The sequence below is a fragment of the Schistocerca serialis genome, chromosome 5, assembly GCF_023864345.2.
Source record: "Schistocerca serialis cubense isolate TAMUIC-IGC-003099 chromosome 5, iqSchSeri2.2, whole genome shotgun sequence".
Taxonomy (NCBI): domain Eukaryota; kingdom Metazoa; phylum Arthropoda; class Insecta; order Orthoptera; family Acrididae; genus Schistocerca; species Schistocerca serialis.
In genome coordinates, this window is record NC_064642.1 from 109,326,153 (window position 1) to 109,342,713 (window position 16,561).

The 16,561-nt window shown below is 41.9% G+C and overlaps 1 protein-coding gene across 1 annotated transcript in view; it reads right to left on the reverse strand.

The window, feature by feature from the left end:
- The window catches only part of LOC126481775 (hemicentin-2-like), a 699,774-nt gene that overhangs the window by 378,159 nt on the left and 305,054 nt on the right, over window positions 1-16,561 (reverse strand). Inside the window, exon 3 of the mRNA XM_050105729.1 lies at window positions 13,491-13,699. Within this exon, the coding sequence (XP_049961686.1) occupies window positions 13,491-13,699 (209 nt within the window). The remainder of the gene's footprint in view (window positions 1-13,490; window positions 13,700-16,561) is intronic.

The following is a 16,561-nucleotide window of genomic DNA, read 5'->3' on the forward strand; positions in this document are numbered from 1 at the left end:
GCTTTTAATTTCACCGGGCGTTGTTTCTACTTTTCTATAGGATGAGTTAGTCCTTCCGACTATCATTTCTTCTTAGAACTCTTCACATTTTTCGTGGAGCCATTTCGCCTTAGCTCCACTGAACTCCCTATTTATTCCATTCCTAAAAAACTAGAGTTTCTTTATTACTGAATTTCACTGAACATTTTTGTACTTACTTCTTTCATCGATCAACTGAAGTATTTCTTCTGTCACCCATGGTTTCTTCGCAGTTACTTTGTTTATACCCATGTGTTTCTTTCCAGTGTATTTGACTGCTCTTTTTAATGTATTTTGTTTGAGAAAAAATGTGACGCTATTGTGTTTGGTTCAGAATTCGGCGGGTGGAACAGTACAGAGTGGGACAAGTGCCGGCCGGAGTGGCCGTGCGGTTCTAGGCACTACAGTCTGGAGCCGGTCGACCGTTACGGTCGCAGGTTCGAATCCTGCCTCGGGCATGGATGTGTGTGATGTCCTTAGGTTAGTTAGGTTTAATTAGTTCTAAGTTCTAGGCGACTGATGACCTCAGAAGTGAAGTCGCATAGTGCTCAGAGCCATTTGATTTGGGACACGTATTCGTATGTCCTATATATGCTGTCTGCAGTTTTCCAACTGAAATGCTGATATATTCGACGGATCGCATGAAAGTTTAAAATAGTCACTGAGTTCATGCTATAACTTCTCCATCTTGACAGATAGGAACAAAGTCAAAATGAATGGTTCACTAACTTTTCGTCGCCATGTGTCGGTATTACACAAATTTCAGACTGTGTATGGTTTCTTAATTGCCCCGAATGTCTGATGCAGCAGGGAACAATATAAATTTTTAATATCGCCCTGTAAAGAGTACGTCTGTGCTACACTGAGCTGTGTCACTCCCCTCATGCTTCGAATTCACGGTCTCTGCGGCAGAATTCACGAAAGGGGTGAACGGACACAGTCGCAGTTTATCTCTGGCCGTGCCGCCACACGAGACCAGGGCTAACTTTGTCGTAATTGGCTGCACGGAAACTCTCACCGGCAATCACAGCGACATCGCCCTCATTAGCTAACTTCCTGGGCCACAGACGCAACTTAGCGCTACCAAAAGCACGCCGAAACAAAATGCGGAAATGTTGATTACTTCTCTTGTGGGCGCGCTCGCTGTGCGAGGTTTCCAGGAGAAGCGGGCCTCTTGGCAGAGTTCACTACCTGTTTGGGAACCCTCCGATCATTAACGTGATTTGAAAATTTGCTTTACAAACTAAAAAACTAATTTATTTCATTTAAAAATGCTATTGACACAATATTAAATAACTTTGTCAGTTTAGGAAGTAATTTGGAGGACCTAGTATAGATTAACACAACTTATTTTATAAAGATGTCAAGGGCGTTACTTTCAGCTGAAGATACTTATTTCAGTGGTCAAGATATTAATGTAATATAATGTATTTTTCTTTTTTGTACTATTTATTGTGTTACCATATATTAAGGAGTGAGATCAAAATCTGGGATGAAAGGATATCAGTGATAAGATTCGCCAATGTTGTTATCCTTATTAAAAGTGAAGTACACTCACAGCACCTGTTGAATGTCTAACGAATACACACTATGGACTAAAAGAGAAAACTGAAGCGAGAAGAAATGAAGAGCAGTAGTAATGAGGCCAGCGATAAAGTTATCAAAAGTAGAGACTTCAAAATAGTCGAAGTGGAGCAATTCTGATAGCTAAGAAGCAAAATGCACACTACGGAAGAAACAAGCTGGACATAGGAAAACGGACTAGCACAGGCAAAGAGAAATTAATTTCTATTAAACATCTTCGGCAACGGCCTTGCCGCAGTGGATCCACCGGTTCACGTGACATCACCGAAGTTAAGAGCTGTCGGGCGTGGTCGGCACTTGGATGGGCGACCATCCAGGCCGCCATGCGCTGTTGCCATTTTTAGGGTGCACTCAGCTTCGTGATGCCAACTGAGGAGCTACTCGACCGAGTAGTAGCGGCTTCGGTCAAGAATACCATCATAACGGCCGGGAGTGCGGTGTGCTGACCCCACGCCCCTCCTATCCGCGTCCTCCAATGCGGATGACGCGGCGGTCGGATGGCCCCGATGGGCCACTTATGGCCAATAGACGGAGTGTTTTTTTTTCAAACATCTCCCTTAAATTAAATATGAAATTTCTGAGAACGTACCATCGCGAAAAGGTAAAGTGGGACCGCTCAACTTTTCCTTATATTGTACTGCAAACGTTTCACTGTCTGTTGCGGTGCATAACAAACATTGAGAAAGAGTGCTACCAACATTCTGTCAAGTCACTTGTACCACTAGTGTGCTCAACTGGCAACGAAGCCAGAGATTCACAAAAAAAGTAAAATAAAATTAAAAAAATAAGCGGAGTGTTTTACCAAAAAGGTCGATTTCCTCTAAGGTGAATGTGGAAGAAAGCTAGTCACCTACGATAGTCACAGCCAACAATAACACTGGTTTTTTGTGAGACTTGTTGCAGATCTCGTAAACCCATTCACTAATTCGTTTATAATTTTACATTTCTAACAGTGTATTAAGCGCTTCATGTTGACGCGTGTCTTTCACATTCTGGTCATTGTAGATTCGTCGATGAAATCAACATAAGGACTTGACAGTTGTGGCTTATTAATCAGATATTGATGACCCATTTGAATGAATCGGTGCTTATATTACTTGGAGTTTCGTGAAGTAAACGATGGGGATCTAGCAATTCATAGTAGGTTACTACTACAAGTTTTGGTCAAATTGATCACACCAGATCGAGAACATGGACGTTCGGTGCGTCTCGAAGCAACCGATAATGATAAATCCAGAGAAGGCTGAAATGCAACATATATGTACATTGCTTTATGGGAGTTAAAATGGTTTTATATCTATATACAAAGAATAATACGTCTAAAGGTAGTCTTTTTTGTGCATTCCTTCATCGATGTTAAAATGGTTTTATATCTATATGCAAACAATAATACGTCTAAAGGTAGTCTTCGTACTAGCAAGAAGCTGCAAACTAATTTTTCCTGTTGCCGTAGTAACTAAACTGAAAATCGTTAACCAGCATACCTGGATTAGTAAGAGCTAACAAATACACACTCGGGTCGGCTGTCATTTAGGATGCGTATCCAACCCAAAGGCCTGTGACGTCAAACTATGCGGCACACCAGTATATGTCCATAGTCACGGTTCTCGATTTTTAAGGAATCGCAACACTAGCCACACAGGAGCCAGTTATGTTGTAAGTGCTGCACTGGCAGGCTTGCTTAACCAGTACTAACTACACTTTATCGAAAGCGAGACACTAAATATCAGAAGACATAACTAACAAAATACAGCCAGATGGAAGTTTTTGTGATCTTTAAACGCGGTTAGAGGTTTATAGAATTGATGCGTTGAATCATACGTAAAAACAGAATGAAAAATTTTATACTAAATAATTCAAACACTGTTTGTAGGAGAGAAAGTTCTAGTGATTGGGCAGAGATCACAAAGGGAGACCCACAAGGTTCCATTTTGCGTCCATTGCTATTCCTTCTTAATGTGTAACATACATCAAGCAGAACTGTTACTTTTTGCAACCGATACTAGTGTTATAATACGTCCCATCAAAGAGGATGCAACAGATCGTGGTATTTCAAACAATAAATAAGTGGTTTTCGGAAAACTGTTTCTCCTTAAATTTAGAGAAAATACACTGTATTCAATTTTGTACAAAAAATAGAGCGATAAGAACAATTTGTGTAGCACCTGAGCGTAAGTCCAAATGGTTGGGTGTAAATATTGACAGAAACTTGAACTGGAAGAAGCATATCACTGAGATGTTGAAACAATTAATTTCAGGTAGGTTTGCTCCGCTGATAATTGCCCGCCTTGGATACAAACAAATCGACCACCTGACGTATTTTGAATATTTCGACTTAATAATGCCTTATGGAATAAGACTTTTTGTCACTTAACTTCACAGTATAGCTACCTGATGTACATAAACACAAGTTTAGGGGGAGAACACAGTGTCATCCCTTACTTTGCTGCAAAGAATGAGATTAACAACTGAGGACTATGCTCTCCTTCTGATTTCTTCCATACATAATTCCCCGATACATGTAAGAGACTAACATGGTTCGCATAAAAATGCTTTTGATCGGTATAAAAAATTTCTTCAAATTTACATTCAGCCCTAAAAAGGAATAGGAAAAGAATAAGTTAAATTAGCCAGTGGTGCTCCATTCCTGAAACAATCCTGTCGTCTGGCGACAAACTGTGTGATCTGAGACGTGTATGCTACGCATTTATACGAAGGTAAGGTACTGAATGGCACGATGCTCTCGCTGTTGTGCACCATAATTCGGGTTTTCTGTTACTAGCTGAAACGGTCTAATATTTGACATTCCGTTTGGCTTTGTTTTCACGAATATTACGTTTCGCAGTAATGTAAAATGGTGATGTGCTCACCCCAGTGGGATCGAATATATCTAAAGTGATACAATATTTAATACATTTTAACCGGAATGTGTGTGCATGTAGCAGATGTTATGCTACAATACGTAATGATGGAGTAACAATTTTATTACATGCGGAAATGGAACAAAAGATAGCGTGAATAGCTTCAGCGTGTCGTTATATCCGCATTTACTTCGTTTTCCAGAATTACAAAGAAACTTCTGACTATGGTAAGAGAATCGAAATGCCAACAGTAACGGAAAGGGTTGTCGCTTCTGAAGATTTTTCGTGAATGAAGCCGAGATGTGGCTAGTTTCACTATATGGTCCGAGTATATAGAGACTGGTGTATAGTAAAGATAGCGTCAAAACACAAGTTAACTGACTATTCACGTGGGATGACAATAATCAGTGCAAGACGTATGTGTTACAGCCTGTTAGAGATGACATAAGAATTTATCTTTCTAAAGTTAACGGTTTTAATATCGACTGTCACAGAGGTCACAGTTAGTAGTAATTGACGAAAGTCATCGAACAAAACAGCAATGATTTCTGGAGTTCCCCAAGGTAGTGTTATAGGCCCTTTGCTGTTCCATATCTATATAAACGATTGGGAGACAATCTGAGCAGCCGTCTTCGGTTGTTTGCAGATGACGCTGTTGTTTATCGCCTAATGAAGTCATCAAAAGATCAAAACAAACTGCAAAACAATTTAGAAAAGATATATGGATAGTGTGAAAAGTAGCAGTTGGCGCTAAATAACAAAAAGTCTGAGGTCACCCACATGAGTGCTAAAAGGAACTCATTAAACTTCGGTTATACGATAAATCAGTCTAATCTAAAAGCCGTAAATTCTATGTTGTGGGGAAGGCTAACCAAAGACTGGGTTTTATTGGCAGGACACTTAGAAAATGTAACAGACCTACTAAGGAGACTGCCTGCATTACTCTTGTCCGTCCTCTTTTAGAATACTGCTGCGCGGTGTGGGATCCTTACCAGATAGGACTGACGGGGTACATCGAAAAAGTTCAAAGAAAGGTAGCACGTTTTGTATTATCGTGAAATATGGGAGAGAGTGTCACAGAAATGATGCAGGATGTGGGCTGGAAATCATTAAAAGAAAGGCGTTTTTCGTTGCGATGGAATCTTCTCACGAAATTCCAATCACCAACTTTCTCCTCCGAATGCGAAAATATTTTTCTGACACCGACCTGCATAGGGAGGAACGATCACCACTATAAAATAAGGGAAATCAGAGCTCGTACAGAAAGATGTAGGTGTTCATTCTTTCCGCGCTGTATACTAGATTGGAATGATAAAGAATTTTGAAGGTGGTTCGATGAACCCACTGCCAGGCACTTAAATGTGATTTGCTGAGTATCAATGTAGATGTAGATGTAGATGGATCTTAGATATCACAGAGACAACGTTTTCACACGTGCAAACCGCCGAAGAAGACTCCCAGAAGGTTATGACAATGGGCAGTCGCAGCCACAAGCATAAAGGGCGATCGCCAGTATAGGCTACAGTGATTCTAATCGCCGACAGTTTGAATATTGGGCCCGACTGTAAGGAGATAAAGGCACTGCATAATGTTCAGCAGGTGAGGACTGATCGTGTTCCTTTCCTGAAACTTCGACACAGAGTTCATCGATTAATATGGGCTAGCGAACATCGCTGGCTCAACGACCGGGGTAGCGCAGTGGTTCGCACGCTGGAGTCGCGTTCCTTAAAAAGGGCATAGCCGCTTTCCTTCTCCACCGATCCCTATTCCGGGCTTGTGCTCCGTTTCTAATGACCTCAATTTTGACACGACGTTAAACACGGATCTCCTCCTCGTCCTTCACCACTGGATAAGTGTACAAAGATGGCGTGTTGCAAGCTCTTGTAAATGCCGATTTCACTTACACTGCGGGGAGGGGCAGGTGAGAGTGGGGGGTAAGCCAAATGAAGCTATTTCTGCCTGTCAAAAAGGATGTGTTTTGTGCAATCTCACGGTTTAAAGTTTACGGCCCCTTTTTCTTCTGCGAAAAAAACGTTACAGGACACGTGTATCTGCACATGCTGGAAAATTGGCTCATGCCACAACTGGAGACCGACGGCGCCGACTTCATCTTTCAACAGGATGGTGCTCCACCGCACTTCCATCATGAAGTTCGGCATTTCTTAAACAGGGGATTGGAAAACCGATGGATCGGTCGTGGTGGAGATCATGTTCAGCAATTCATGTCATGGCCTCCACGCTCTCCCAACTTAACCCCATGCGATTTCTTTCTGTGGGGTTATGTGAAAGATTCAGTGTTTAAACCTCCTCTGGCAAGAAACGTGCCAGAACTGCGAGCTCGCATCAACGATGCTTTCGAACTCATTGATGGGGACATGCTGCGCCGAGTGTGGGAGGAACTTGATTATCGGCTTGATGTCTGGCGAATCACTAAAGGGGCACATATCAAACATTTGTGAATGCCTAAAAATCTTTTTGAGTTTTTGTACGTGTGTGCAAAGCATTGCGAAAATATCTCAAATAATAAAGTTATTGTAGAGCTGTGAAATCGCTTCAATCATTTGTAATAACCCTGTATTTACGCGTACGCGGACTTGTGACTGAGTCATTCAGTGTTTGAAGCTAAGTTCTTCTGTGATATTTCACCATCCTATTTACCTCTTCAGACTACGAGGAAGTGTCGAAAAGTAACTCCTCCGAGTATTGAACGTGCAAATTCTTAAGGCATTTTAGATGAAAGCCAACTTTATTAACATTCTATTTTACTCTTCGTGCCTACGTATTTATTTCTCAACATAGCCACCCTGGCGACGAACTCATTTCTCCCAACAAGAGACTGGTTATTTGATACCGCCACTGTAGAATGTTTGGCTTAGTTGACGCAGTACAGACTCGCCATTGGTTGCAATGCTTCACCACTATTAAGGTGAAGTCCTCGAAGGGGTTCTTTAATTTCTGGAAACACGAAAAGCGGATGTGGCGAAGTCAAAACTGTATGGAGGATGATCAGTATAGTGAAGCCAAGGCGACGGATTGATGCAGACGCCTGCAGATGTCTCACCGCCCGTGTGTGCTCCGGTATTGTCACGCTCAAGGATAGTGTGGACAGCAGGTGGACGAACTCTTCGCGTTCGAAACTCGATTGATGTGGTTCCTCAGACACAGACGTAGTTACATTACGCACCGCCATGTTACATGCTACAATCTGGAGCCCTCTAGTAGCAGAGGGCAGCAAATATGCAGACACGAAAAGTGAAGACGTAGACTCTCAATAACGTATGTTTCATTAAAAAGCTTAAAGAATTTTCACATAAAATTTCGAGGCATTATTTCCCAGCACGTCCCAGCACGTTTCGAGACCTTCTGTTGGGATTGTCTTCAGGAATCTACAAGCGTTCAGGGTCCCGATATTCGTGTGGTTTTAATCATCACTTCGAAAATTAAAATTTTGTTCGTCGGCAGTCGTGGTAGACACTGAAATTCCTATGCCACAGTATGGCAGCGCGTCTCCAGAAGACCCGAAGCAAAATGGCGGTTACTGGTGTTGCCGAGAATGAAATACTACACGATAACCCAGCCTGTTGGTGGGCTGTGAATTATTTGTTTCAATCCCCTATAAGATTTCACACACATTTGAACTTTTTTTTTTCAATGCCCTAGTGGAGTGCTGCGGTACAGTGACAGTACTAATGTGTAGCATGACTGCAGGCGCACACTGACAAGAAAACAAATGCACTTTTGAGCCATGGTGCGCCTTTTCTGGCACACCAACTCTTTGGCACGTCACTATCGATTACTCGGCTGTACTACGATCTTTGCCCCTGTTGTGATCTGGGGGCTGTTTCTGCGGTCGCGGCAGTAGGGGTCGGACTCGCCACGAGGCGGAAGGAGCTCTCGGGGACGAAGGAGGAAAACACGCAGGCAGGAGCAGCAGCGGCGCGGCCGGTCTACCTTGCAAGACTGTCGCGAGTTAGTGGTGGAAATGCCTGATGTCAACTCCGGGCGCTGTTCGTCGCATTGCTTTGGCGCCTGTTTTCTCGGAGAGACCCATCCCTCGAGAACATCTCGAACGACGCTCTCTATCGAAGATGTAAGTGATTTTGGTGACTTCGTTTCGTTGAACGATTTGCGTTGCAGCGAGTGTACCTGTTGGTTGGTTGCCCTAATGTACGTGTTGCTGACGTAAGAGCAGCCGGCAAGGTGTGTGACGGCATGAAGTCCAGCAGTCACTACTTCCTTTAAAAATCAGTGTTCCCACATGATGTAGTAACTGTAAAGTATTGAAGACGTTAGGTCATAGTCTAGTTGTAATTTTCTGCATACGAAGCTTACACAATTGGAAGCTACATGCAGATCTATGCAACGAAAGGAAAGTGCACCATCCCTAGTATCGTTGTGAAGTTGTGCATTTGAATAACGTGGTATTACCTTGAATTTTTTTCCATTTCATCTTTGTACACATTGTCGGCCTTAATCATATGTGGAAATATTGTTTGGCAAACTATGAGATTGTAAAAGTCTGATACTGTATTTTCAGCATTGGATTTGTGTGCAGTACTTAGTTTAAATGTTTTACAGCAGTGATATTGGTGTAAGACTTAAGTCACCTCTGTTGAAAGCATTTATTGCTTCTTCGTTTATATTGTAGTTTTGTGATCTCTTAAGTTATATTAATTGATGTTTGCTTGGTGTTTTCCGTGTTTTCTGCGGTCTGTTTGTGTTCGTTTTCAGCGAGTGCGTTTGACCTAGTAGATAGTGTCGGAAGTTCCATGCAGCTTTTCGCGGATGATGCTGTAGTATACAGAGAAGTTGCAGCATTAGAAAATTGTAGCGAAATGCAGGAAGATCTGCAGCGGATAGGCACTTGGTGCAGGGAGTGGCAACTGTCCCTTAACATAGACAAATGTAATGTATTGCGAATACATAGAAAGAAGGATCCTTTATTGTATGATTATATGATAGCGGAACAAACACTGGTAGCAGTTACTTCTGTAAAATATCTGGGAGTATGCGTGCGGGGCGATTTGAAGTGCAATGACCATATAAAATTAATTGTTGGTAAGGCGGGTACCAGGTTGAGATTCATTGGGAGAGTGCTTAGAAAATGTAGTCCATCAACAAAGGAGGTGGCTTACAAAACTCCCGTTCGACCTATACTTGAGTATTGCTCATCAGTGTGGGATCCGTACCAGATCGGTTTGACGGAGGAGATAGAGAAGATCCAAAGAAGAGCGGCGCGTTTCGCCACACGGTTATTTGGTAACCGTGATAGCGTTACGGTGATGTTTAATAAACTCAAGTGACAGACTCTGCAAGAGAGACGCTCTGCATCGCGGTGTAGATTGCTCGCCATGTTTCGAGAGGGTGCGTTTCTGGATGAGGTATCGAATATTTTGCTTCCCCCTACTTATACCTCCCGAGGAGATCACGAATGTAAAATTAGAGAGATTAGAGCGCGCACGGAGGCTTTCAGACAGTCGTTCTTCCCGCGAACCATACGCGACTGGAACAGGAAAGGAAGGTAATGGCAGTGGCACGTAAAATGCCCTCCGCCACACACCTTTGGGTGGCTTGCGGAGTATAAATGTAGATGTAGATGTAGATGTAAAGTTGGGGTGTGTGGGAGCGGCGCCACGTTCTCCTTAGGTGCACCGAATTTGTGACGTGTCATCTAATGGGAAGTGACTCCCGGTTGGGCCCCGGCGTTTATGTGTTGTTTTAGACGGCTGGTCTGCTGCTTCTGGCATTTTAAGTGAAGTCACCTTTTGCCCAGGGCAGCCTGGCGTCACTGCCCGTTTCGTAGGCATTTTACCTGTTTCATGTATATGTAAAAAAAGGGGTTTTAAAGTGCTTGTGAATCAATAATATTAACTTGTGCTGCTTGTGTTATTCGGGTTCGTAACGAACTGGTGTGCTTTGTACATCACTTTCATGTTGCAGATTATTACCTTTAAAAGAACTATCTGTGCCACCTTTTAAAACCACCATCAGTTTGTAATTTATGTTTCTTAAGTATTGAAATCTCCGTAGCTCATCTTTTAAGTCAGTTGTTGTGATTGCATATTTGGATATTGTCTTAAACACGGCCACGTGTTGATTGCCTCTTATCTGTTTTATAAAAGCTAGTTTTGAATAAAATGTTAATTATTTACTTGCTAGTTGTGTTAAGGAGTGACGTACTAGGGGCTTTGACCTTCCATGCTAAGTGTACACCTCATCCCGACTTCCTAAGTCACAACTGTGACGTAAAATTCATTTTTCCGAGGTTTCTACTACAGAAACTTTAGTTGGTTCGGAATAATCTTATTTTCCATAATAAATCAGGTTTATCATTTGTAAATGAACTGACTGGCCTAGTAGCCGAATCTTTTTCGTTTGATTATTTTTCCTTTAATGGGCGTATTTTCGTGAAAATGACGGCTTCGCAATGGGCTCAAGCCTTTTCCCCATTCTATCTGAGATTTTTATAAACGGTCTTCAACGTGAACTCTTCGCGAAGCAGAATGAGCTGGTTAGTAAAATTGTACTCGACAAACGTTGTGTTGATGTAGTTGTCGTTTTAACGGAAGTAAAGACGAGGCACTCAGGAGGCTAAAGGAACTTTTAATGTTTTCCACCGTGATTTAAATATGAAGTTGAGATTTCTCTTAACTTTTAGGATAAGTCAGAATGGCCAGTGTTTAGAATACGAGATTTTCCGTACGCCCACAACAACATATAACATTATTGTTGCGATTTCTAGTCGTCCCCCATCACAGAAGAAAGCATTATTTCGTTCAGTGTTCCACAGGTTAAAACAATCTGTACTTGACCAACAGACCACCGTTAGGAAACGCAAATGTATTTAGAGAACAGTGATATTAGGAAAATGAGCGACAAAAAGTTACACAGACGCACGGAAGGACTGGAGTAAAGAATAAGTAGTTGGATATGCTGCTGTGACATATGGTGGCCAACCCTCTCTGAAGATTAGTAATGAGTTTAAGAATCATAACATGAAGGTAGGTTTTAACGCTATTAACAAATTGGGGAAGCTCCTATGCCATAGTATAGATCAGCTTGTTAATAAGTCTTGCAATGGGGAGGTCTATAAGATTAGGTGTAGAGCCTGTGCCAGGGTTTATATCGGACGGACTAGGAGCCAACACGACATAGGGACCTCGGTTACCCCAGCTGTTACAGTGTAATAGCACCTCATTTACGTCAGTGTAACCGTCAGTTTCGTGACACCGAAAACAATCTACAGATTCTTCACCATGAGAAAAAAGGGGTTTGTTTGGATATTTTAGAAGATCTAGAAATTTTCGTACTTAGACGATGCTTCCATGACCGACTAGTTAATGAGCAAAACAGTGAAACAAGGGATTGTTTTTTTCGTATTTCTTATAATTTCTTCAACTGTCATTGAAAAAAAATAGTGTGCTCTTTGCAGCCACTGTTTGTAACACCAAATGTTCGTTGACGTTTGCCAGAATTCTGAGTTTATTTTTTAATATGCTATCATTTCCACACATGTAATACTGTATTTACTGTCGTACCTTACACGATTTTATGTCTTTGAGCTACACTCCTGTCATTATTAAGAATCTTGATATACGACTTTTATTAAATTTCCTTATGATACTGACGATTCGGCCACATGGCATAACACAACACTTTGCGTGTTACCTGTTGCTCTCGCGCTGGTACATTTGGTTTCTGCCTGTGCGAATGAAAGGTTATTGCACCTGATACACCACACGCATTTCTTGATGTATGGCATTTACAGCTGCCTTTTGAGATTACGTAAATTGAGATGTTGTATTTTCACAATACCACATCTCGTCTCATAAAACACTGATTTGAGCAATCAGAGGCCAAGAGCCATTTATTTGCGTTGTATATTATTTAACTACGCATTGTAATGATGTATTTTGACGATTTACAAGGAGCAATGAATCCAGCGCTACTGACGCGCCGAAGAAACTATAGACTAATTCATCGCGCATGTAGAAACATCGATATTAAAGACAGACTCTGAAGACATTTGAATATTACAAAAAAAAAAAAAAAGCGGGCAACCCATCTTCCACTGCCGGACGATATCACTCTCTTTTTATCTCCTGTATAACACGGATGCACCATTACATAGGCATCATTATAAGATTTGTAATTTGTTTAAATCTACAGAGATATACTATTATTTTATTGCATGTTAGATTAGTATGTGTGAAAAACGTAGAGTGGTTAATGAATGAACACTTTTCCAACCACCACGTCATTGTTATTGACGCAAGTGTTAACATGTTACATATATTTTAAATCCAAGCTCGTAATTATAGTGTCAATTACTCTAAATTTGTGTCTGCTTTGGTAGCTGGACAACCTTAACCACTTACTTTCTATGTGCCAAATTTTATTTTATTTTTTTTTTTATTTATTTTTTTTTTTTTTTATTTTTTTTTTTGACAGAGCCAACCTTGTCCGACGTGTGGACAGAACAGTCGAGGCCGACGTTAACATTGTACTTATACTCCCCCTTGTAATATTCTTCAAACTCAATTTTAAACTGGCCCTTAGGTACACTTTCAGTGCGGGTGATGCATAATAATAATAATAATAATAATAACAATAATAATAATAATAATTCCTTACATCAGAAATTGCGTATGGTACGTACATCTTCGATTTTTTATTATTTTTGTGCAGTTTTGAACCTCTTAGTTATGCATACTTGCATTTGTATTGTGGAAAAGTTAGTAATCCCAAATTTTTATTACCGACAAGTCACCAGTCGAGGGCTGGGACCGAGACATGTTGTAGATGTGGGAAAAAAACTTTCAAAAACAACTACGAGATTTTTTCAGCAACCAACATTTTAGTCATTTTTATTAAAGTTAAAACTCATTACCTCACGTAACAAAGGATATTATCTTCAGCTAGAACGGTGATTGAAACCTGCGAATTTGTTCAGTGTTTATTCGACTCCACTGTTCTAGCCGGCGCGCTGCACTCAGAAGCTGCGATCGCGGACGTGGTGGCACTCACCTATGACCGTGAAGTTGACCTTAGAGTTGCGCGTCTGCGCGAAGCGGAAGTCGACGCGGCAGCGGTAGGTGGCCTGGTCTCGCGGCCGCACGCTCTCCACGGCGAGTGCTGCGGGTGGCCGGTCGGTGACGAAGTAGGCGCGGCTGCCGAACACCGTCTCGTTGGACCAGCGCTCCGCCTGCGAGAAGTCGCGCTCGCGGGCGTCCACGCTGCGGACAGACGGGAGCGTGCCGGTTTCAGTACACTGTGTGCTGTTTGGCTGGAACAGAGGCGAGTCAGCTACGTCGTACAATGGATAACTTAGTACAGGGTGTCCAGAAAAGGGCTCCCTGATTTCAAAATTAAATATCTCGAAAACGAAGATGGATAGAGGAATGCAGTAAACGGTATGTTTATTGTGAAAGCTGTAAGAAGTTTATAAAGCTGTCTGAAATAATAGCTACAAAAACTGCTATCAGATGGCGCTGTACGCTGTACAGCTCATATCAGCATACATAAGTGAAATAATCGTATGAAAACAATCTTTGCAAACAATCACATCATAATGTTTTCAAAATGTTCACCATTGGCACTACAGAGGTGGCGCAAACGAAGAATGAAATTCGCCACCACATTTCGTAGTGTCTCAACCGAAATGGATGCCACAGAGATCGCCGCTTCAAGCTCGTCCAGCGTGGCGGGATGCTTCGGGTAGACCATGTCTTTCACTGTGCCCCACAAAAAAAGTCAGAGTGTCAAATCCGGCGAATATGGAGGCCAATCCATGCCTGCACCAGTAAATTTGGGATATTCCAAAGCAATGACTCGATTCCCGAAGTATTCCTCAAGAAAGCGAAACACTTGTTCGGTCCGAAGTGGTCTGGCTCCATCTTGCATTAACCATTCAGTACCTGGTCGATCCTCTAACGCTTGCTGTGTGGAGACAAATTGTTCAAAAATTGCAACGTAACGTGCACAAGTGACCGTTTCTCGAATGAAAAAAGGGGAAATAATGCCTCTGCTGCACACTGCAGCCCACACAGTAACTTTAGGAGAATACAGGGGTTTCGCTTCACACCACTATGGCTTTTCGGAACCCCAAAATCGCCAGTTCTGCTTATTCACGTATCCATTCAGGTGGAAGTGTGCTTCATCTGTGAACCAGATGCAGCCAACATCAAAGCCTGCACTATCAATCATTGTGAGCATCTGATTAGCAAAGGCAACCCTTTGTTGCACAGCTCGTACGGGTATGGCCTGGTGCGTTTGAATTTTGAATGGAAACATGTGGAGACTCTTTCTCGGTATTTTCTGCGTGCTGGAACGCTTCAAACCAGTCTCAGATGCAATTCTACGGACGGATGACATTGGATTTCGCTGAATAATTCCAGAAACTGTGGTGATATTTTCAGGCGTAACTGCGGTTTGCTTGCGGCCAACATGCCCCACTAGATCATCAGTTACGCTGCCTGTTGGTTGAAATTTTGCGAAGAGCGCACGAATGGTTTTCGCATCGGGTCCTTTTGGAACATTAAATCGTGCTTGAAAACTTCGCCGTGTTGCCGTAGGACTCTCTTCTAACCTGTGGTACTCTAGCACCAGAAAAACGCGTTGTTCAATGGAGTACATGGTTTTAATCTCTTCCTTCGGTACGCTAACCTCCTTTCACGTTTCAATAGTGGAACCGATCGCTCTGGGCTTCGGATCACTATTTATACTAGGCATTACGTATGGTGATTACAGCGCCATCTGTTAGCAGCTTTTGTAACTATTATTTTAAACTGCTGTACAAACTTCTTACAGCTTTCACAATAAACGTACCGTTTACTGCATTCCTCTATAGATCTTTGTTTTTGAGATATTTAATTTGGAAATCAGGGAGTCCTTTTCTGGACGCACTGTAACTAGCGCATGCTTGAACTTTGCACAACGACAACACTATCAACAGACACTTCGTCGAGGGTTTTCCAAGATTTAACTTACAGCTTAGTAATATACAGTGTAAGTAGGCTGTTTATGTTTTCTCTATGTAAGTAGGCTGTTTATGTTTTCTCTATGTAAGTAGGCTGTTTATGTTTTCTTATTGGCAACGTTACGTAGCGCTCAATATGAAAATCACTGGCTGTGCTGTGTGCAGTCTGTGGCTAGTTTGCATTGTTGTCTGCCATTGTAGTGTTGGGCAGCGGCAGCTGGATGTGAACAGCGCGTAGCGTTGCGCAGTTGGAGGTGAGCCGCCAGCAGTGGTGGATGTGGGGAGAGAGATGGCGGAGGTTTGTAATTTGTCATGAACTGATATATATATTATGACTTGTGATGATATTAAGGTAAATACATTGTTTGCTCTCTATTAATATCTTTCATTTGCTAACTATCCCTATCAGTAGTTAGTGCCTTCAGTAGTTTGAATCTTCTCTTGAGCAGCGAAGATTTTTGTGAGGTAAGTGATTTGTGAAAGGTATAGTTTAATGTTAGTCAGGGCCATTCTTTAGTAGGGAATTTTGAAAGTCAGATTGTGTTGCGCTAACAAAATATTGTGTGTCAGTTCAAGGACAGTCGTATATAAAATTGTTCAAAGGGGACGTTTCATATGTCGACCCTTAGCCGAGGATACCTGACTGGAATCTTCTGATTTTTCTTGTAGTTTGTGTAATTAGTGTAGATTTTGTTTATTGCTAGCGCGTAATTGTAGAGAGAATCTCCTTTGTAGTTGTAGCCTTTCATTGTTGTACAGTAAAACAGTTGTGGCATGCATGTAGATTTGCACCAAGTATTTCGCAGCTGCAATTAACTAGATATTTTTTCTGTGTTATGTTAATGTGTTCTCTTATTTTTGCTCTTCAAATTGTGCTTTTCTGTGTTGTCGTGTGAAATATTGTGACAATAATGGCGTGTGAAAAACGTAATACTAGGCTCCAAAGTAAACTGAGAAATGACAGTGAAGACGAAAGCAGTGTGTTAGCGCCGCAGAGTAATGAATTAACAGACATTCAAAGTAGTAATTTGGTAACTGTGCATAGGGAAATGGAGCGGGCGGCAAACAATGGCGTGGACAGTGAAACAATTAGTGAAGAGGGACGCATTATCGAACGATC